We start from the raw sequence: 20,622 nt of genomic DNA on the forward strand, positions 1-20,622 counted from the left end.
TTCGATAAGTAGAACTAATAGAAAGGGAAAGGGCATACAATAGTAGTAGTCGATCTATCTATCTATCTATCAATCTATTAAAAATGAGGTATCAATTAGAGATAGTTGGAGATGAGACTAGACTTGACCCAGTTTCATTCAGTGCTTTTACAGTGTACATGGTCAATGTTACTACTCAATACAAACAATGGAATATCTATAGGAGATATAGTCAATTTCATGAATTCGATTTACAAGTATGTATATCAACAATCAAATCAATGATCAATTATCAATTATTATCATCCAAAACAACAATCAAAGAGTAGTAGAAGAAGAAGAGAGAGAAAGAGAGACAAGAGAAACAAGATATTCATTGTTGATGGTTGACCATGAATAAATAGATATTTTCAAATGTGACTCACACCCACCCCCACAGACACACACAACAAACAAATCTTTTTTTTTGATTAGATTACTAACAGACACCCTTACCCTTACCTCTTTATATCATAATCTATAGATTAAACTAGAGTTTCCAAAGATTAAATTATCAAAACTACCAAAGAAATATATATTTAAAGCAAGCACAGACAGAAGTTTGGTAGATGATCGTAGGAAATTATTACAAAAATATCTAAGTGATCTAACAAAGAATGAATGTATCAATGATAGTGAGGTTTTAGCTCAATGGTTAACTCCAAAGAATGACGTATGTAGAAAATGATAGATATTTATATTTTAGATTCAAAAGGTCGACTAATTCTCAATTATTTCTATATCTATCTATATATCAATATGTAGCCCGCATTTACATCATTAAACAATCCTGATAAAGCAGGCTTTTTAATTAAAGAAGGACATGTGATTAGAAGTTGGAAGAAAAGATATTTTGTTTTAAAAGATGGAGTATTATATTATTTTAAACATCAATCTGTATGTAGTCAAGATATATAGAGATATATAGAGATATATATATATATATATGTATATTGTATGTTTGAATATTAATATATGTTTGTTATGTTTGTTTGTTTTTAAATTGAATTTAGGATCCAGAACCAACTGGTATGATACCAGTAATTGGAAGTACGTTAAAAAGATTAGGAGAGACGGACAAGAAATATGCATTCCAAATTGTATCAAAGTATGAGGTGTTTCCTACGTTTTCGATACAGGGACGCGATCAAGAAGACTGCGAGGAATGGATCGATGCCATTGAGCAGACACAGAAGCGATTTGAAATTGCAGAGCGAAAGAGACGTGAACAACAACTCTTGGAAGAGGAGCAACACAAACGAAACAATGGAACTATTATTAAAAAGTCGGGATCATTTGAATTCTCGACATTGACGAGTGCCTCGGCACCCCTGCAGTCTGGGACACAGTCGTCGTCAGTGCCAACACATTTTGCACGCGGGCCACCTCAAAAGAGCAAGAGCGATTTAAATCTTCCAAGTGTCACAATCACACTGCGTAACAAGAAGCCTGCGACGGGCAGCCAAGACGACCTCAACAGCATATTGACAGGCAAGACTGTTATTGTCGAGGAGGACTATATTGGCAGCAGCGCCACGACACCATACGATCACCAACAGTACCTTCAAAACAAGGTCAATGGTATAAAGTCGGTGCCGACCTCCCCCAAATCCTCCCCAACCATATCACCAACACCCATCCCTTCACCATCCAACGGTGGACACTACATGTCGCGGTCATCGTCTACATCGTCGACGTCGTCATCATCGTCGTCTATTTCATCGTCTGTTTCATCGTCATTTTTATCTGCTATCAATCATTACCTCAATCCCCAAAAACAATCATAGTAATAGTATTGGTAATAGTAATAGTAGCTCGTCAGCTGCATCTACTCCACAAGCCAACCCCCCTCCTCCAGCTGCAACAGCTGCATCCAACACACTTGTACAACCATCATCATCATCATCATTGGCATCTTCAACGAATAATAATACAGGGTCACCTAAAACATCACCTATTCAACATACACGTAACCGTTCATCACCATTGGTGACTGGTTTGCCACTCCCCAATTTCCTACAACAAATTACTGGTACCAAGTCGGACCAGCAAAAAGATAATACAAATACAACAACAACACTACCACCACTTTCACTGAGTGGTAGTGGAGGTATGGTTGCACGATCAAACAGCACGAATAGTATCAATACTACTAGTAGTGCAAGCAGCACACCTACGACGACCAGTCCTACACTCACACCAGCTCCACGTCCAACCAGCCCCATCTCTGTTAAAAAAGACAAAAACAAAAAGGAGACCAAGACAATATCAGAGTTTATCAGTAACCAACCTGCGAAAAAGAGTGGTAGTGGCAGCAAAAACAGACTACGTGCATTGACGTTGCCAGTCAAACCAAATGAATCGATTCTACAGAATGCCAGTTGTGCAGGTGACAGCAAGTCCATGTCAAAGGATCCACGCAAATACAGTTCGTCGCGAGCAACGCGATTCTCTTCAGACGGACGACCAACATTTGATATCAACCACAAACTCTTTTCGACCAAGGAAAATGTCGACAAGAAAATACAAGCATTTTTGGATTCAATCGACTCTTCATCACTGGTATTTCATCAAAATAGTGACGAGTCACAAAAGAATGAACAGGCATTGACGGCGATTAAAGCCATTTCACAACAGATTTTGACCATGACAGTATCAGAGATGCGCGAGCAGTGCACGCAGATTGTCCATTCGATCCAGGACTTGTTCCCCAAGTGCACCAAGCAGACTTCGTCGTTGGCGTCCAAACTGCTGTTTATCTTTTCAGAATTTTCGCGTGTTGTCGATGTGCTCAACCCAGTTTCGGCAAGCAACTCGGTTGGACGTGGCAGCGAGGGTGGTGCCGGTCACCACCACGGCATGACCAACTCGTTTGATCTCAATGACCCGGGTGCCATGACGCGGTCAATGTTGTCGATTAGTACAGACGTGTTCCAACCCAAACGCATGTCACGCAGTCTCCAAAACTTTGACAATATCTCGCCACCCACATCTATCCTCTTTTCGCCAGCCTCTACCACGCCCCCCACCTTTTCCTCTACACCCACCACCACCGACAACTCGCCACTCTCCTCATCCTCGTCATCACTCGTTTTATCATCCTATTCAACCACCTCTTCTTCAACTACTAATCCCAACGATTTTAGTAGTAGCATCAACAATCATCATCATCATCATCAACATCCAAACACCACGCTCAATTTGAGCCTAGGCAGTATAAATAGTATCCCATCCTATTCTGAAGATGAGATACTATCTCATAGTAATCATAGTAGTAGTAATAGTATTCATTTGTTATATAATCAACAACAACAACAACATAATCATAGTAATAATCATAATCACCTTCTCAACCAACTCGAAAATTCCAGTAGTATTAATATTAAATCCGGCATCAACCCTCCAACCAATTCTCCAAATAGACATCATCAACATCATGACACCATCAACACCCATTTATTTATTGACCCCACCATCACCACCACCTCTGCACAAAGACCATCAACTCCTCCCAATACGATCGTTGTAGATAACCAAGTCCATCAATTGGCATCGGTCGTTGAACAAAAACGATCTCAGCTATCAGAGATGTTTGGTCATTCATCGGTACCAGCTAGTTCAATTAATGTTGACAACATACCATTAAGTCCAATTCAACATGTAGTACAACAACAACAACCAACTGAAGAGGACAATGTGGAAAACAGACAATTATTAGTTTGTAGAATCTGCGAGGATACATTTACAAAATATCAACTAAAGAAACACACTCATCTCTGTGTACTCACCAACAAACATGATTTCAAACACAGCTCACATGATGAACGTCTCTATGTCATGTTGAATCTGTGTAAGGGTATTTTGATGGATTCGTTGGCATCTCCAGACTCGCGGTCAATTTGCTCATACTATATTGACGATGAAATGATTGGTCAGTTGGAGCAGATTGTCGAAGACGTGGTCTCGCTGCAGTACGGTAGCAAGGAATCAGTCGAACAGTGTCAGTTGGCTATTGACCGTGTCGTCAATATCATCTCACACAATATTGAAGATATGGCATTAGTTACATTTGGCAAGCGTATATGCAAGGTTCTCGAAGAGAAAAAGTCGTCGTTTATTCAGTACAGCGAGATCCAGTCGGCTGCCATCCAACAGCAACAACATGTACCTGCAGGCTCTAAACGTCCCAAATGGTCCATGTGGGGTTTGCTTCCATTTATCAAGTCAATGTCACCCAGCACACAGACTATCATCACCAAAGAGGTGCCATCACCCGTCACAATCACCCCTCAGAAAAAGGAAGGTCTGTCAATATCCGACTTTGAAATTCTCAAGCCCATTAGCAGGGGTGCATTCGGCAGAGTGTATCTTGCACAAAAGAAAAAGACTGGCGATCTCTATGCTATCAAGGTGCTCAAGAAACTCGACACTATACGTAAAAACATGGTTGATCACGTGCTCATTGAACGTAATATCTTGGCGACTGTTCAGAACCCATTTGTTGTCAAGTTGTTTTATGCGTTTCAATCGGCCGACAAGCTCTATCTCGTCATGGAGTATTTGATTGGCGGTGATTGCGCATCGCTGCTCCGCGCACTAGGCTGCTTTGACGAACAAATGGCGCGTATGTATATTGCTGAAACCGCGCTCTGTCTCGAGTACCTCCACAAGAACTTTGTCACACATCGTGACCTCAAGCCCGACAATATGCTCATCGACTCCAAAGGTCACATCAAACTGACTGATTTTGGGTTGTCCAAGATTGGTATCATTGACGATGCGATTAAACAAGCCGGTCAACAACCTCCCTCTCCCACAACCACTCCCATCCCCATGGCTACCAGTATTCGAAACAATCATTTTAATTTTATGACTGATCCTCAACAACAACCACCAACATCCCAACAATCTCAACAACAAGTACAACCAGTTTCATTAAGAAAATCTACATTGTTGCGTAAAAAACATACACCTCCTAAAAAGGTGGTTGGAACACCTGATTATCTGAGTCCAGAGATTCTCTTGGGTACAGGTCACGGTTGCGAGGTTGATTGGTGGGCACTTGGGATCATCCTCTACGAGTTTTTAACTGGCGTGCCACCATTCAACGACGACACACCCGAACTCATCTTTGAAAAGATTCTCAACTCTTCCAACCAGGAACTAGAGTGGCCCGAGGAGATTACACCCGAAGCAAAGGATTTAATCATTCGTCTGCTCAATCCCAACCCACAACTACGTCTTGGTGCCAACGGCGCGTTTGAAGTCAAACAACACCCCTTTTTCAAAGGTATCAATTGGGATACACTGATTGAACGTGACATGTCTGATATCTTTGTACCCAAACCAGAAAATGAATTGGATACAGATTATTTTTGGGATCGTCATTCAATGTACAACGATGATAGTGTCGGTGGTCGTAGTCGCGAAGACATTCAATCCACTAGCAATGTATCAGGTGTTGGTGGAGTTGGTTCTGAACACCAGTTTGTCGGAGGTGGCTCTGGCAGCTCTCTAGTTGGTGCTTGTTCCTCTCCCACCCTAAACTCTTCATCACATCTAAACAACAAAGACCATCATCCAACCAATGGAATGTTGATCGATCCAAATGGTAATGCAGTTGGTTACCCCATCGTCATCAACGAACGATCTCTACTCCACTCGTCAATGGAAGATTTGGAACATGCTCAAAGAGATCCAATCACATTTGGCAATTTCTCATTTACCAATCTCAATCATCTAAAAGATATGAATAATTTATTTTTAAACAAAGAAAAAGATAAAGATAAACTTTTAATGATGGAAAAAGAAAAAGAGAAATTAGAGAAATTAGAGAAATTGGAAAAAGAAAAAGAAAGTTTACAAGTAAATGGTAAATCAATACCAATATCAACTAGTATTAGTAGTAGTAGTAGTAATGGAGGAGGAATGTAAAAAATCAAATAAGCAGCCACAATATTAACAATAACCAACAACAACAATAACAACAACGGTCGGTACATTTTAAAACACAAAAAAAGGTGTATTTTTTTCACAATAACAAATTTTAAATAAAATGTGTATAATCACACATGTATTATAGAATAAAAACTAAAACTAAATTAAATAATATAGAGATATTTTATTTATTATTATATTATTTAATTCTTATTATATTTTCCCGCCAAGCACTTATTTTGAAACCTTTGTCCAAAGATTGAATAAAAACAATTTTCTTTTGTTTTTTGAAAACCGAGAGAGACGAGTGTGGCCCTTTATAAAAAAAATGGTTCATCATATGATTTCTTTATGCAAGCATTTTATCACGGAATTGCCTAGTTTAGTCGGTACTATCTGTCATTGTAACTTGCTATAAAGACGTGGAAATAATTAGCAACTGCTGATGATCGTCAGTTCGGGGGTATTCTCTGGCTGATGGTTAAAGGATTCTGTTGTCAGTGTTCATCACTACACTCTTATACATACATACCTTTAATTTAATTAAAAAAAAAAGACATAAACCATTTGAGCTGATATTATATAATATAATCAAGTCACACCTTGTTAATTGACAACAATAATAAATCTTCACCTAAAGATTTTTTCATTCAAAATCGTTCACTCTGTTTTTTTTTTGAACACAAATCTGTTTGTTATCAAAAAGATGTGGATGATCGCAAACCATTTTTAGTTGTTAGAAAAAAGGTTAACGAAATGATACTCAATAATATTAATTCAGTTGAACAACTGAGAGCATCAGGAAATAAAGTATGTTATATTGTATTATACTCTATAGAGTAGAGTCTGCCCTCATATAATATATTACTTAGGCACTGATATTTTCTTCTTGCTCGTTTGTCTTAGAAATACAGTGAAAAAAGATATATAGAAGCAATCGATATCTATAAACAAGCTATTGAATTATCAAGAGATGCAACATTTCCATCAAACATGTCTGCATGTTGTTTTGAATTGGGTCGTTATGAAGATGCATTAGAGTTGTCTAAAAAGGTGATAGACATGATTAAAGTGCAAGGAGAAGATCCCAAACAACTTGCTAAAAAGAATCTAGCACATATTGCAAGAATTGTACATTTAAAGAAATCAAAGGAAGAATTGGTACAATTGGTCAATCAATTCACAGACAGCGATCTTCAAGACAAATCATTTGATTTTGAAAAGATCAAGAAATCGGTTGATACTTTAGTTCAAGAAGATTGGACTAAAAAGAATGGTTCTGGTAATGTCGATGCCTCTACTTTGCCAGTTCGTTTGCCATCAAGATTACCAAATGTGAACGAATACTTTGTTGTCGGTCATGACATTCCAAAAAGTGCATTGAGTCCACACATCGATGGAGACAGAGTCGACTCATATGAAAACGATCCAATCATCACCCCTCGAATCAAAGAGATTGAATCCAAATGTATCCGTTTACGTGATAATCCATCATTATCATTCTTCTACGGTGGTATTGGAGATTGCCGTAATGCATTTGTCACACTCGCCGATTTGAATCGTCAACTCCTAGACAGTCCCATCTCACCAAAGACCAAGATTCACTTTACGCTCAACGATCATATATCTTCTACCATTGCTAGAGATATATTACTCTTCTCATTATTGGAAGAGATTGGAAGATATGAATCGATTGAAAAGGTGTATAAAGAAAGAGAAGCAGCCAACGCAGCAGTCATTCTCTACTATACCTATATTGGTATCGGTATGCCAGAGGCTATATACAAGATGTTGATAGCTAGATTCCACAAGCTCATTGCACTTGGGGACAAGGGTCAACTCCCCAAATGGATGTCAATCGAAACTGCCGATTGGCCAGGTATCAGAGATGCATTCGAGTATTGGACCACTGCAGAACCACTGACATGGGCAGAAGTAAAAAAGAAAGCAGGTGTGGACTTTACCGTACCCACCACGAAAGAATCTACTGGGAAGCCATTCCAACAGATGGAAGAATTAAACAAACAATTTAGCAACCCAGAGTTTCTAAAGAAGTATGGTATTGACGTAAACGATGAAGCTAAAAAGAAGATGTTAATGGAGTGTTTTACAGAAGCTGACATGTCAAAGACACTGGACGACGATGAAACCTCGTTGATGCGTTTGCCTGGAGAAATCCTCTGGACTCATGGCTATAGATACCCTCTGCTCCCCATGGTCAATGCCGACTATGACGAGCACATGACACCTGCCAAGGCACATCAGTGCATGCGAACATTGCGTGGCAAGTCTAAACAAAAAAGCAATGATTTTAATCAAGAGGAATCAGAGCTTATGAAAAGCTTTGCCAAAGCTGACAAGATCAAGGTCAATCCAACCTTTTTCGATTCCGTATCAGCCAACTAAAAGGTGATATGACATCAGAGTTGTCCTTTAAACCAATGAATGTTGTGGCACAATTCTATCAATATATATGGATGGGTAATCCAAAGCTCAAAAAGACATCGTTTGACTATTTTATTTATGCATTTTATCAAACTGCACGTGCTATAGTCAGATTGTCATCGAGCGATGCATTGACCATTGAAATGCGTGTTGGTGATTTTCAATCAGTTTTGGACAATGTACGTGACAACAAGGAAGAAAGAAAGGCTCGTGGAATGGCTGTTGAATACGATAGTATTGACCTTAGCAACGTACCTGATTACACTGGATTCTTGAATGAATTTTCAGAATCGATTGAAATGTTAAAACCAGTCAAACATTCATACATTGGATTCAGTGTTTTTCTCAACGTTGTAGTTTGGAAATCACTCAACGATGTCATCCACTCTTATCTCCTCGTGCCAGGTGAAAACGCATTACCAAGATACTTGGGTGTCAAATCGGTCGGTGAAGATGATTTGTGGGAAGGCTTCCGATTCTCTCGAATTGAAGGACCCATCCCATTGGATCAATTACTCGGTCGTGATGAATTAATTGCTTGGCTGTCTAGATTATTCGTCACTATTGTCACTCCATCGGCTGTCGAACCTGGTACATTCCCTATTCACAGTCCCAACAATATAACAATGTTTTTCAAACTCCTTGGTCGTCTGCTTCGTATTGGATACCCAACACATTGGATCACTGGTGTAGTCGAATTATTATTAAGTGGATCATTAACAACTGTTGAACCAACTCGTAAAAACAGAATGATACCTCTATCTCGTGTAGCTCCTCCTCTTTTAAAAATGTTATCAATCACACCATGGTTGATTGAAATTCGTACACAAGCTGCATTGTGGATGGACAAGTATCAAATTAGATTGTTGGCAGGAAGTATAATTCCTAGTGTGTCTGATATCAAGAGATATGATATTTCAATCAGAGGAACTAGGTCATACTCTGGTCCACCATTCTCATCGGTCATCATGATGGCCATTGAATATCCATCCAATCAAATCTTCTCGCCTTCAAACGGTGCAGACGATAACCTTAGATTCCAACTTCTTGATGCAACTCGCAACAAAACAACCATTATCACAACCATCTTGTTTGATGGAAAGACAGTATCATTTTGGATGTCTGAAACAGATTATAACAATCTATTGTCTCAAAATGTCACCATTAAACTATTTAGAAATGATACTTGGAAACCATTTACTGAACCTAAAAGTTTACAATAAATAATTAATTAAAAAAAAAACAGTAAAAACAATTAAATATATCTTTTATATTAATATAATTTTTAATTTATTTTTCTCTCACTAACTTTTTTTTTCATTATTTATGAACAGAAGATCATTCGTTTAAATTAAGATATCTTTGTTTATCGAAGAAATGTCAAGCAGCGGTAGTAGTAATAATTCAATCGAACAACTGAGAGCATCAGGAAATAAAGTATGTATTATACTTGAATATAATAGCTAGCGATTACTTACTCCTCCTTAATTACAATTGGTCAATCAATTCACAGACAATGATCTTCAAGACAAATCATTTGATTTTGAAAAGATTAAGAAATCGGTTGATACTTTGGCTCAAGAAGATTGGACTAAAAAGAATGGTTCTGGAAAGGTGAATGCATTGACATTACCAAGTCTTATGCCATCAAGATTATCAAATGTAAACGAATACTATGTTGTTGGTCACGACACTCCAAAAAGTGCAATGAGTCCACATGTTGATGGAGCCGAAGTCAGACCAAACGAAAACGATCCATTGATTATCCCAAGATTAAAAGAGATTGAATCTCAACGTATCCGTTTACGTGACAATCCATCATTATCTGATTAGCAGTATTGGATAGTGTACGTGACAACAGGGATGAAAGAAAGGCTAGAGGAATGATTTGATTGGATGGATATTCAATGGCCATCATAATGACCGATGAGAATACTGAACCAGAGTGTGACAGAGTTCCCGTGATTGAATCTGTGAGTTTGTTTATTTTTATATCGTATCTCTTGATGGCCGCAGCACTAGGTACATTAGCACCCAACAATCTAATTTGATACTTGTCCATCCACAATGCAGCTTGTGTACGAATTTCAACCATCCATGGTGTGATTGATAACTTTTTAAATACAGGAGCGACACGAGAAACTGGCATGATTCTCTTTTTAGGTGTTGGTTCGACAGTTGTTAATGATCCTGTGAGCAGCAACTCGACCATACCAGAGATCCAAGGAACTAGGTACAATCCCCATCAACAGTCCAAGCAATATAGCAATGTTTTTCAAACTCCTTGGTCGTCTGCTTCGTGTTGGATACAGGTGGCTTAGATTCCATCTTCTCGACCCAGCTCGCAACCAAGTTACCATTCTCACTACCATCTTTTTTGATGGAAAAAATGCATCTTTTTGGATGTCTGAATCTGATTATATCATACTTTCATCTCTAAATGCAACTATCAGATTATTTAGAAGTGATTCTTGGAAACCATTTAGTCAAGCTCAAAATTTTTAAATAAATAAATAAATAATATTACGGAAAAAAAAAAAACTAAAAAAAAGTAAAAAAAAAACTACTGGCTGGACCTTTTTTGTTGGTTTTTTCCAATGAGGATTTGATGAAAATTTATAAAAATAGGTTTGAAAGATAGTCATGAGTGTAAGGAATAAGAATATAATGGGATATGATCAAAGAAATTAGATTTAGTTGGATAAAAGCCAAAGCTGATTTTTTTGTCCGGAAAAACAAATTGGAAAAAAAGATATAGGCTGAACATTTTAATAGTTTTTTCCTGTGTGGTTTCAATTTTGAAATCAAAATTGATGAAACTAGGTTAGAGCGATAGCTTCGAGTGTTTAGAACAAGAATATGAAAAAAAAAATTCTTACAGTCAAAAACAATAAAAGATAGCCCTATGGGGGGCTCGAACCCCCGACCACAAGATTAAGAGTCTTGCGCTCTACCGACTGAGCTAACAAGGCGTGATGTTTTTCAAAAAAAATTTCACGGGTCTCGACCCGCCCTTGCTTTTTTATCAATTTTTTGGTTTCCATACCAAATTTTATTTATTTTAATAATTATTTTAATATATTTAATTTTTTCGATAAATATATTTAATTTTTGAATCACTTTCAAACCATGAGAGTTTTTCGAATCACTTGTATGTTTAAAGTAATATTAATTAAAAATGAAGATATCAACAACAATAATCATACTTTGTGTAATAGTATCAAGCTTTTCAGTATCAAGTGAATTGTTATCAATCACTGGATTATTGGGTGGACTGTTGGGTGGTTCATCATCTTCCTCCTCCTCATCTACATCCTCCTCATCCTCCTCATCATCAACATCAACAGGAGGAGGATCAGGACCTATTATTGATATTGACCTTGGACCAATTAGTTTAGAATTATATTTAGCAATTGGTGATCAAACCAATAGAAATCTATTCTTGGATTGGACACATCAATACAACAAGACCTATACAACTGCAGAGTTTCAAAAGAGATACAAGTTGTTTGTCAGTAATCTATTATTTGTCAACAACTATGCAACGTTAAACCCCAACAGTCAAATGATACTTGGTACAAATGAATTTGCTGATCTTTCACTCCAAGAATTTGTCGACATTAGACTGACCAAATTCAACATGTCTGAAATCACCGATGACTTGTTTAATCAAAATCAACCAGACAATCAAACATCATCATCATCATCATCCTCATCTCCTCCTTCATCTCGACAGATTCTAACGACAGGCCCAATATTCTTGAGTTGGAAGGAATTTGGACTAGTTACTCCAGTTAAAAATCAAGGATCATGTGGTATGGTGTAAAACTTGACTAGTTATATTAATTATTAATTGAATTCAATAATAGGTTCATGTTATGCATTCTCTGCAGTTGGAGCGGTTGAAACCTTGTACCTACGTACCTATGGAACACAACAAAGTATCGACCTCTCTGAACAAGAATTGGTAGATTGTAGAGACTACAATAATATTGGTTGTGGCGGGGGTTGGATGCACAACGCATTTAAGCAAATTTTAATTGAAAAAGGAATAACATTATCAAGTATAATACCCTATGTAGGTAGCAGGGATTACATCAACTGTTACAAAGGATTTAAAAAGACCAAAATTTCAAAATACACAATGGTACCCAGGACCGAAGATGGCCTGAGAGAAGCATTGATGGAAACAGCAGTTTCAGCTGCATTTGATGCAAGTTCTAGGTATGTAAAAAAAAAAAAACAAAAGAAAAAGACTTAATTAAATTTAATTTATCAATCAAATAAATAGAGAATTCCAATTGTATCAAAGTGGAATATTTTCATCACCAACTTGTGAAAAGCTAGCACCTACACATGCAGTACTTGTTGTTGGATATTACCCAACCTATTGGGTAATTAAAAATTCTTGGGGAAGTATGTATACAAAAAAAGTTCATCTATATATTCTTATTTATTTATTTATCCATCCATTCTAGCTCAATGGGGAGAACAAGGATTTTTTAAAATGGCAAGAAATACCAATGATCAATGTGGTATTGCTCGTTATGCAAGTTATCCAACTCAAATCCATGAATAAATAAAAAGAGTATTTCAACTTGTTGTCTAATTTGTGTTTATGTTTTTTTATTTTGATTTATATTATTTTAAAAAAAAAAATATGTGTATGTGTGTGTGTGCGAGAGTGTATTTATATATTTAAAAGAGAGGAGGGCCTAATGCTTTGATTTGATTTGATTTGATTTGATTTGATTTGATTTGATTTGATTTGATTTGATTTAATTTTGATTTAATTTTGATTTAATTTTAAAATTCATCATTATTTAAATCATTATCATTTAAAATTTGAGCGTCATCATCTTCGATACCAAATTCGTCGTCGGCCAAAGAGTTTGGTCTGATGCCAAGGGAGCTATACTTTTGGTCCTTGCTGAGACCCAATTTCTTCAAGATCTTTTCCTTGACCTCTGGGTTCTTGTGCAAGAAGAAGAAAATACCAATGCCAGCAAATACCAAGACGAGGATGATGATAAATGGAGCGAGCCACTTGTTCTTTTTAAAGACAGACGACGTTGGACAGTTTTTGATGGTTGGCATGAGTTCCGATGAGATGCCATTGATGCAAACGTCGCCAGCAATCATACGGTAGCCTCTGCTAATGGCATAGGTAGTGTCGAGTGGACAGTCGGATGGTGGGTCGGCTTGCCAGTCGTTTGGTGGAGTAAAGTTTGGATCGATAGCACAGATCAACTGACTGTCATTGTAGGAAATGTCAACGAAACCAAGGTCGCACTCAAAGTCATCAAAGGTACATACAGAGTAGATGTATTGTGGCTCGGGCAAGACACCGGTGAGAGTGCAAGTCGATCCTTGCTTGATACGGGTATAGTTGATTTGGGCACCAAGAATGTCATTGGTCACAAAATATTCGTAATCCTTGGTTGGATCGCAAACTGGGAGACCAATCGTTGAGAAATCGATTGAAAAGGCGTATCCATTACCATTGGCAGTACACAAAATAATAGCGACCAATGATGTAGTGTTTGGATCATTTTGAATATCTTGAATATCATACATTACACCAGTAGCAGTATCAAATGTATAATCAATAAATGTTAAACCACCATCAATTGAATATCTAAAAAAATAAATAAATAAAAAAATTAAATAAATATATAAAATAAAAATTAAATATATTATTTCCAAACATACGAGATATTATTAGTGTTGATACCAGTATCAGCATAAACAAGAATGGAACCATAGTTTACAAATTCATAGATGGATGGGTTATCGAAAACTGCATTCCAACTTTGACCACCATCTCTTGTTAAAAAGGTGCTAATTTTGTTTAATGGAGCAGATGGAGAGATACCATTGTTTACAATACCACTGGCAAATGCAAGACCGGGTGCATGATCATGTGAATAGAATGCACCATATCCTCTTTTGGTATAAGTAGTTTGTCCAAAAATATTTAAAGAGTTTTGCTAATAAATTAAAAATAAATAAAAATAAATATAAGTTGTTTCTTATTATTTCTTTTTTGTTTTGTTTTGTTTTTTGTTTTACCTTGTTTGGATTTGGTAATGGAGCAGCAAGTTGAGCCCAGTTACCACCATTGTTGTAGGAAATGAGAGATCTCAAGATTGGACTCTTGTTGGCTCCGGCTTGATATGGGTTGGTGACATTGTTGATAATGTAGACACCTGGGAGACCATAGAATGGAGTGAAATCATAGCTATCGAATCTGTTATCCATGTCGTGATTATGGTTGACATATTGAGCTTGAAGAGTGAAAATGTTACCATAGGAATTTGATACATAAATGCTTGAATATGGTGGAGAGGTTGCTGTAGACTTTGGTGAAATACCCAACCAAATAGCTCCAGTTGTATCATCCAAAACTGCAAATTCCTATAAAAAATAAAAAAAATAAAAGTAAATAACTAATAATAATAATTATTTTCTTTTTTGATTTCTTACATTAGTTTCAACAACTTTACCAAATGGGAATTGACATTGTAAGAAACCCATTACATTATTGCTGACTGGATCTTGATTTGAACGAACATAGAGACTGGTGCCAGCACCAAAAGTGGCGGCAACATATAAATAATTGTCAGTAGAGTCGATATCTTTGGCACCATCAATAATACTAGTGGTGGTCTTTCCAAAATCAGATGTATAAATCAATGATGAAGTTCCATCAGCCTTTGTTCCAATGGCAAAAATACCAACAAGTGATTCATCAGAACTAAAAAGGAAAAGGAAAGAAAATAGGATTAGTAGATTGCAACTCACCTCTTTCTTTCATTACACGTCTATCTTTACATACTCGGTACTTGCAGGATCCCAATAAGCTTCTTTAATCTTGAGAGAGGTCAAGATTTGATTCCAAGTGACACCAAAATCGGTAGAGACGTAGAGGTTCTTGTTGTTATTCATTGCAATCAAATTACCAGTGACTCTAGGGTTGACTTTGAGCGATGTGAGAGCAACATTGATAACATGGAGTAAAAAGGACTGACCGCCATCTTGAGAGATGAGCATATAGGTCTTTGGTTGAGTTGGTGGTGAAATGGTCATAACCATCATTGGATTGACAGCGTCAAAGAGAATATCTTGTACTGGTACACCTTCTCCATTGGGTAATGCCAATTTTTGAAATGTAAAACCAGAATTTACAGATTTGTATAAAAAGTTACTAGTATCTGAAACATAACATGTCTATAGAGAGAGAGAGAGAGAGAGAGAGAGAGAGAGAGAGAGAGAGAGAGAGAGAGAGAGAGAGAGAGAGAGAGAGAGAGAGAGAGAAAGATATAAAAAATAATGTTAAAAATACATGATCTATGTATATATAAACTACGACATACTTTAGAATCTACCCAAGTCCAAGCATTCCAATTTATTATTTGTTTGTTGGCATTTGAGGGTTGAGGGAAGCCATAAAGCTCGGCACTGACTGATAACAATGCTGCTAGTGCAATCAACACCAACAACAAGTGTTTTGAATTCATCATCTTCTTCTTCTTCTTCTTCTTGTTGAAGTTGCTAATATTAAGAATTAATATAATATATAAAAAGAGTCGAGTGTTAATGTTTGATGTTCATCAAATGCTAGAGAGAATATAAAAAAAAAAGAAAAAAAAGAAAACTATGATTCTATGATAGATGATGTATTTGATTGATTGAATTGACTACTAATAGTAGTAATATTATGTCTATCTCTATTTCTGTCTGTCTGTCTGTCTGTTAATGTAATTCTCTATCTCTCTTTTCTCTCTTCTTCTTCTTCTTGCTTGTTCTACTTTTTGTTGTTGAGCAAAGAGAGTGAAAAGTGAAGTAGGTAGAGCGCGCAGACAGTAGAGCAGGTAGATGTGTGTGATTGGTTGATGGTGAACTGCTGTAATAGAGTTGTTTTATCATCATAGTGGTGGTGGTGGTGGGTAGTGGTAGTGGTGGCTGTCAATGTAGCAGGAAACCCAACCCCTAACATATATACATGGTTTGGTTTGAATTCTATTTGAGTTTGCAATCATTATTATTTTATGTGTTATGCGTATCTTTAATATCAAAGAATTTCTTTTCTCATCTCTCTATCTCTATCTCTATCTCTATCTGTATTGAGGAGAATAGTTGTGAAGTTCATTTCATCTTTTAATCTCTTCCTCTTCCTACTTTGATAATATTGAAATTAAAAAAAAAAGATAAATGTAGTGATAAGATAACTAATAGCTATATACTTTACTTTATATATATCTAGATATAATTTATAATATTAATTAATAACAAAGAAGTTTTCAAAAAAACTCTAGTCTTAGTTTCACAGCAGCAGGAGAGAGGTGATGTCACACCCTCCAAAACTGAGGAATTAAAAACCAGATTTTTTTTTTAATATGACAGAGCAGATCCAAAAACGAAGGACGGAATGTTCACTTGCTATTTCGACCTACTTATATATTTGATATCATATCGAAACTTGTGTAGGGTGAGATATCTCCAGCAATAACAAGAGTACTCTGATTATTATTATTATTATTATTATTATTATTAAACAAAGTTGTATAATTATTTTTTTATTATTGTTAAAACGATGTGTTTACATTATTTATTTATTTTTAGTTGTTTGTTTTATGCAGAAGGAGCAGCAAGAGGACCAAGAATATGGTTATTATTTTGTCGATATACTCTTTCACGTGATTCTCTAATGGCTTCACGAGACTTTACACGCATTTCATGTAGTTTACTTGGATCCATTTGGTCGACGGGTGACTTGTACAGGTTGTCCCAACTCTCGAGATTCTTTGTAAGCGTTTGTTCAAAGAGTTTGAGGTGTTGTTCAATCTCTAGTTTGACACGATCCTTGTAGTCAAACTCTACTCCATACATCTTGGCAATAATGTGGTCTCGTTGTTCGTCGATTCTGTCAATGAGGTCATGACCTACGTCCTTGGCTTCATCCCAGATCGATTCACCCAGACGATGGAAATCAATGTTTTGTGGAAGCGGTGAATGGAAACGACCGCCGTGCAAAGGCATTGGGACGACTGGTGGACGGTTACCAAGATTATCGAGGAATTCTCGAATGGTACGTTGATGCTCCAAATCGACTTGATGTGGATGATGAATGTTTGGTTGGTTGTAGATATCTATACGTTCACGTTGATAGAGATGGTAAGAGGTGGATTCTGACTTGTTGGTTACTGTGTATACGTTTTGGGCAGCAGGTACAGCTTTACTGGTACCCTGGTCAGCCTGGTACGTGCCAACTTCGATGAGTGCGTGAAAGTGGTCTTTAAGCATCGACCACAGTTGCTGTAACTTTAGAGATGTCTTGTGTGCCAAATGTTCGGTTGCCAGCATTGGTGGTTCAGGAACTGGTTTAAAAACACTGGCATAGAGATTGTAAAAGATGAATGCAACTAGTATTGGTGCCAACACAGTAAATATCTTTTTAAACAATTCTCGTCCTTGGTGAGCTCGACCGTGACCGTGATGATGATGGTGTCCATGGCGATGATGACTCTGTTGTTGTTGTTGTTGTTGTTGTTGACGGGTTTGAGTGGGACGTAGTGGAATACCATCCTCGACCAAATTTTGGTAATCTTCAACCACACTATTTCCAGCGTGGCTTTGTTGTCGACTAATCAATGGAGGTGACATGATGGTAGTAGTCGACGACGACGATCCACCTATTGAGCTAGATGTTGCAGCCTCATCTGCTCCACCGCCACCACCCCCACCACCAGCTACTGTCGTTTTTCTTTTATTTATTCGACTAGTCATACTATATTCTATTATTATTATTATTTATTTTTCTTTTAAAAACATATATATATATATATATATTGAAACAAAAACTACTACTACTACTAGTATTTAAAATATTTTAAAATATTAAATGTGAAATGGGATAGGATGGTTTGTTCAAATAATAATATTATTTTTTTTTACTATCTATTGTTGAGAGTTGTGAAAAAAAAACTAGTCAAAAAACAATTTGAATGGTGAAAATACTCTATCTACTATATAGATCTTATAGATAGATAATTAATTTTCATTACTTTATAATAATTAATTATTTTCCAATTTTGGAAAACTCATAATTTTTTTTTTTTAGATTTCCATTTTTTTTTTTTTTTTTTTAATAATATTAAATCGAATTTTAGATTATTCTACAAGATTCGATATTCTCTTTCGGTCAGTCGGTTACCCCTAACTGACTGATTGATCAACTTTTTTTTTATACTATAACAACTTTCAAGTAAATATTATTTCCCCCTTGAAATGCACATCAGCTCTATCAACCATTTGAGAAAAAATTAATAAAAAGATTTTGTTTCCATTTGTATTTTTGAAAATTGGAAAATACAATTGTATTGTTTTTTGATATTTTAAATTCAAAATTGATCAATATCTTACCAATCCCATTGAATTGACAACAAGAAATTTATAAATAGATGATGTTTGGAATCATACAAATCAGAATTTTTAAAATACTCATTAGAGAAGTTGCAATCGTTCGCGATGAACGCTAAACATTCTCTTACTTTGCTTTGGCAAATCAAATTTCAAAGGAATGTTGGTAAATATTATAATATAGGCTGATGATTCAAATATTTGGAAGGTTCAAAATATTTAAAATCAAGTGAGGCAATTAAACCAACAAACCTTTAAAATCAAATATTAAATTAAAGATATATATATATATAAATGAGATTTATCAATATGATTGTTATATTATCATTAATATTTACTTTTTATTTTTTACTTCTTAAAGTCTTTTGTAATTTGTTTTAACAAATGGCATTACTACAACTTCTCCTTTAACTGGTTTGTTACGAATAGTAATAGTAACATTAGAACCGGCCTTGGAAGATTCGGTTGGGACGTATCCCATAGAGATGTATTGTTTGGTGACTGGGGAGACTGTGCCAGAGGTGATCTTGCCGATGGCTTTACCGTCATTGTCGACAATGACAGCACCTTCACGGACTGGAATACCACTTAAGAGTCCAACACGCTTCTTGGAGACACCTTCTTTGAGTTGTTGTTGAATGATCGATGCACCTGGGAAACCACCTTGTTCACGACGACGCTTGGTGATGAGCCATGCCAAAGATGCTTCAATTGGAGTGATAGTTTCATCCATATCGTGACCATAGAGACAGAGACCAGCTTCAAGACGCAAGCTGTCACGTGCACCGAGACCGGCTGGCTTGACGACAACACCGCTTTCAGCATCGAGCAACATTCTTGTAAATTGTTCGGCGTGTTTGTTTGGTACAGAGATTTCAAAACCGTCTTCACCAGTGTATCCACAACGTGTGACGATCAAGTCAATACCGTCAAGTGTCATGTCCATCTGTGTCATAAACTCCATCTTGGAGAGATCGCGACCCAACACTTGGCTGACGATACGTTCGGTTTCAGGTCCTTGCACAGCAACCAATGCGCTGTCACCCATCAACTCCATGGCAACGTCTTTACCACTGGCACGAAACTCGGCAATCTTGTTGTTCATGTGAGCAATGTCCTTATCGGCACAGCCGGCATTCACAACAACGTACAACGAGTCGGCCTTTTTAGTAATCATCGTGTCGTCAATGATACCACCATTCTCGGTGGTGAATACAGACAACTTTGACTTGTTCTCTTGAGCAGCTTGCAAATCGGCCACTGAAATCGATTCCATAAACTCGATACGGTCGCGACCGTGTAAACGCAACTGACCCATATGTGAAACATCAAACAATGCACTCTTTTGACGACAGTGCATGTGCTCGGTCAATACACCGGTTGGATACATCAAAGGCATGTCCCAACCACAAAACTCTACCATCTTGGCACCCAAGTCACGATGCAACTTGTTGAGTGCAGTCTTTTTCAAAGGTTGTTGTGTTGTAGTACATTTGAATCTGCTCGAACAACTAATCGTTCTAACACTACTGCTCATCAAAGTCTTTGATGTTAATTGACTAAATATTGTTACTGATGACATTATATCTAATATACAAATATATATTAATAAAAATAAATAACAAACACACTCTTCTCTAAATAATCATCAAAGCCGACCAAAAGAGGTAAGAGTTGATGATGAGTTGAAGATCAAAAATTAAAAAAAAAACAAATAATTTAAATTTAATTTAACACCAACCCCTATAACCAAAGTACTTCATCTTACCCAACATTCGGAGGTGTCATTTTTAATATCTG

At 36.7% G+C, this 20,622-nt stretch overlaps 9 protein-coding genes and 1 non-coding gene across 10 annotated transcripts; 5 read left to right on the forward strand and 5 right to left on the reverse strand.

Moving 5' to 3' along the window:
- Positions 1-83: 83 nt before the first annotated feature.
- Positions 84-8,361, forward strand: DFA_07155 (protein serine/threonine kinase; the record flags this gene model as incomplete). Its single annotated transcript, XM_004366965.1, has 7 exons — positions 84-236; positions 503-691; positions 784-915; positions 1,032-1,576; positions 1,812-5,948; positions 6,696-6,765; positions 6,862-8,361. The coding sequence occupies 7 exons, from the start codon at positions 84-86 to the stop codon at positions 8,359-8,361; spliced, it is 6,726 nt and encodes a 2,241-aa protein (XP_004367022.1).
- Positions 8,362-8,432: 71 nt separating this feature from the next.
- DFA_07156 (uncharacterized protein) lies at positions 8,433-9,623 on the forward strand (the record flags this gene model as incomplete). Its single annotated transcript, XM_004366966.1, has 1 exon — positions 8,433-9,623. The coding sequence occupies one exon, from the start codon at positions 8,433-8,435 to the stop codon at positions 9,621-9,623; it is 1,191 nt and encodes a 396-aa protein (XP_004367023.1).
- A 154-nt stretch (positions 9,624-9,777) lies between these two features.
- On the forward strand, positions 9,778-10,233 carry DFA_07157 (uncharacterized protein; the record flags this gene model as incomplete). Its single annotated transcript, XM_004366967.1, has 2 exons — positions 9,778-9,837; positions 9,952-10,233. 2 exons carry the CDS (start codon positions 9,778-9,780, stop codon positions 10,231-10,233), a joined length of 342 nt encoding a protein of 113 aa, XP_004367024.1.
- Positions 10,234-10,304: 71 nt separating this feature from the next.
- On the reverse strand, positions 10,305-10,612 carry DFA_07158 (uncharacterized protein; the record flags this gene model as incomplete). The annotated part of the gene is made up of 2 exons (XM_004366968.1): positions 10,305-10,335; positions 10,455-10,612. 2 exons carry the CDS (start codon positions 10,610-10,612, stop codon positions 10,305-10,307), a joined length of 189 nt encoding a protein of 62 aa, XP_004367025.1.
- A 56-nt stretch (positions 10,613-10,668) lies between these two features.
- DFA_07159 (uncharacterized protein) lies at positions 10,669-10,905 on the forward strand (the record flags this gene model as incomplete). The annotated part of the gene is made up of 1 exon (XM_004366969.1): positions 10,669-10,905. One exon carries the CDS (start codon positions 10,669-10,671, stop codon positions 10,903-10,905), a length of 237 nt encoding a protein of 78 aa, XP_004367026.1.
- A 394-nt stretch (positions 10,906-11,299) lies between these two features.
- Positions 11,300-11,372, reverse strand: DFA_07160. Its single transcript has one exon. It is a non-coding gene; the product is annotated as a tRNA-Lys (tRNA).
- A 206-nt stretch (positions 11,373-11,578) lies between these two features.
- DFA_07161 (uncharacterized protein) lies at positions 11,579-12,979 on the forward strand (the record flags this gene model as incomplete). Its single annotated transcript, XM_004366970.1, has 4 exons — positions 11,579-12,215; positions 12,270-12,624; positions 12,692-12,816; positions 12,879-12,979. The coding sequence occupies 4 exons, from the start codon at positions 11,579-11,581 to the stop codon at positions 12,977-12,979; spliced, it is 1,218 nt and encodes a 405-aa protein (XP_004367027.1).
- Positions 12,980-13,206: 227 nt separating this feature from the next.
- Positions 13,207-16,442, reverse strand: sort1 (PDZ domain-containing protein; the record flags this gene model as incomplete). The annotated part of the gene is made up of 7 exons (XM_004366971.1): positions 13,207-14,038; positions 14,113-14,390; positions 14,473-14,817; positions 14,887-15,157; positions 15,239-15,630; positions 15,777-15,880; positions 16,406-16,442. The coding sequence occupies 7 exons, from the start codon at positions 16,440-16,442 to the stop codon at positions 13,207-13,209; spliced, it is 2,259 nt and encodes a 752-aa protein (XP_004367028.1).
- Positions 16,443-17,034: 592 nt separating this feature from the next.
- DFA_07163 (uncharacterized protein) lies at positions 17,035-18,189 on the reverse strand (the record flags this gene model as incomplete). The annotated part of the gene is made up of 1 exon (XM_004366972.1): positions 17,035-18,189. One exon carries the CDS (start codon positions 18,187-18,189, stop codon positions 17,035-17,037), a length of 1,155 nt encoding a protein of 384 aa, XP_004367029.1.
- Positions 18,190-19,177: 988 nt separating this feature from the next.
- gcvT (aminomethyltransferase) lies at positions 19,178-20,610 on the reverse strand (the record flags this gene model as incomplete). The annotated part of the gene is made up of 2 exons (XM_004366973.1): positions 19,178-20,459; positions 20,591-20,610. The coding sequence occupies 2 exons, from the start codon at positions 20,608-20,610 to the stop codon at positions 19,178-19,180; spliced, it is 1,302 nt and encodes a 433-aa protein (XP_004367030.1).
- Between the last annotated feature and the right edge of the window lie 12 nt (positions 20,611-20,622).

Source organism: Cavenderia fasciculata (assembly GCF_000203815.1).
Source record: "Cavenderia fasciculata unplaced genomic scaffold Scf_ET2XIPL01CNAVH-3, whole genome shotgun sequence".
In the NCBI taxonomy this organism is placed as follows: domain Eukaryota; phylum Evosea; class Eumycetozoa; order Acytosteliales; family Cavenderiaceae; genus Cavenderia; species Cavenderia fasciculata.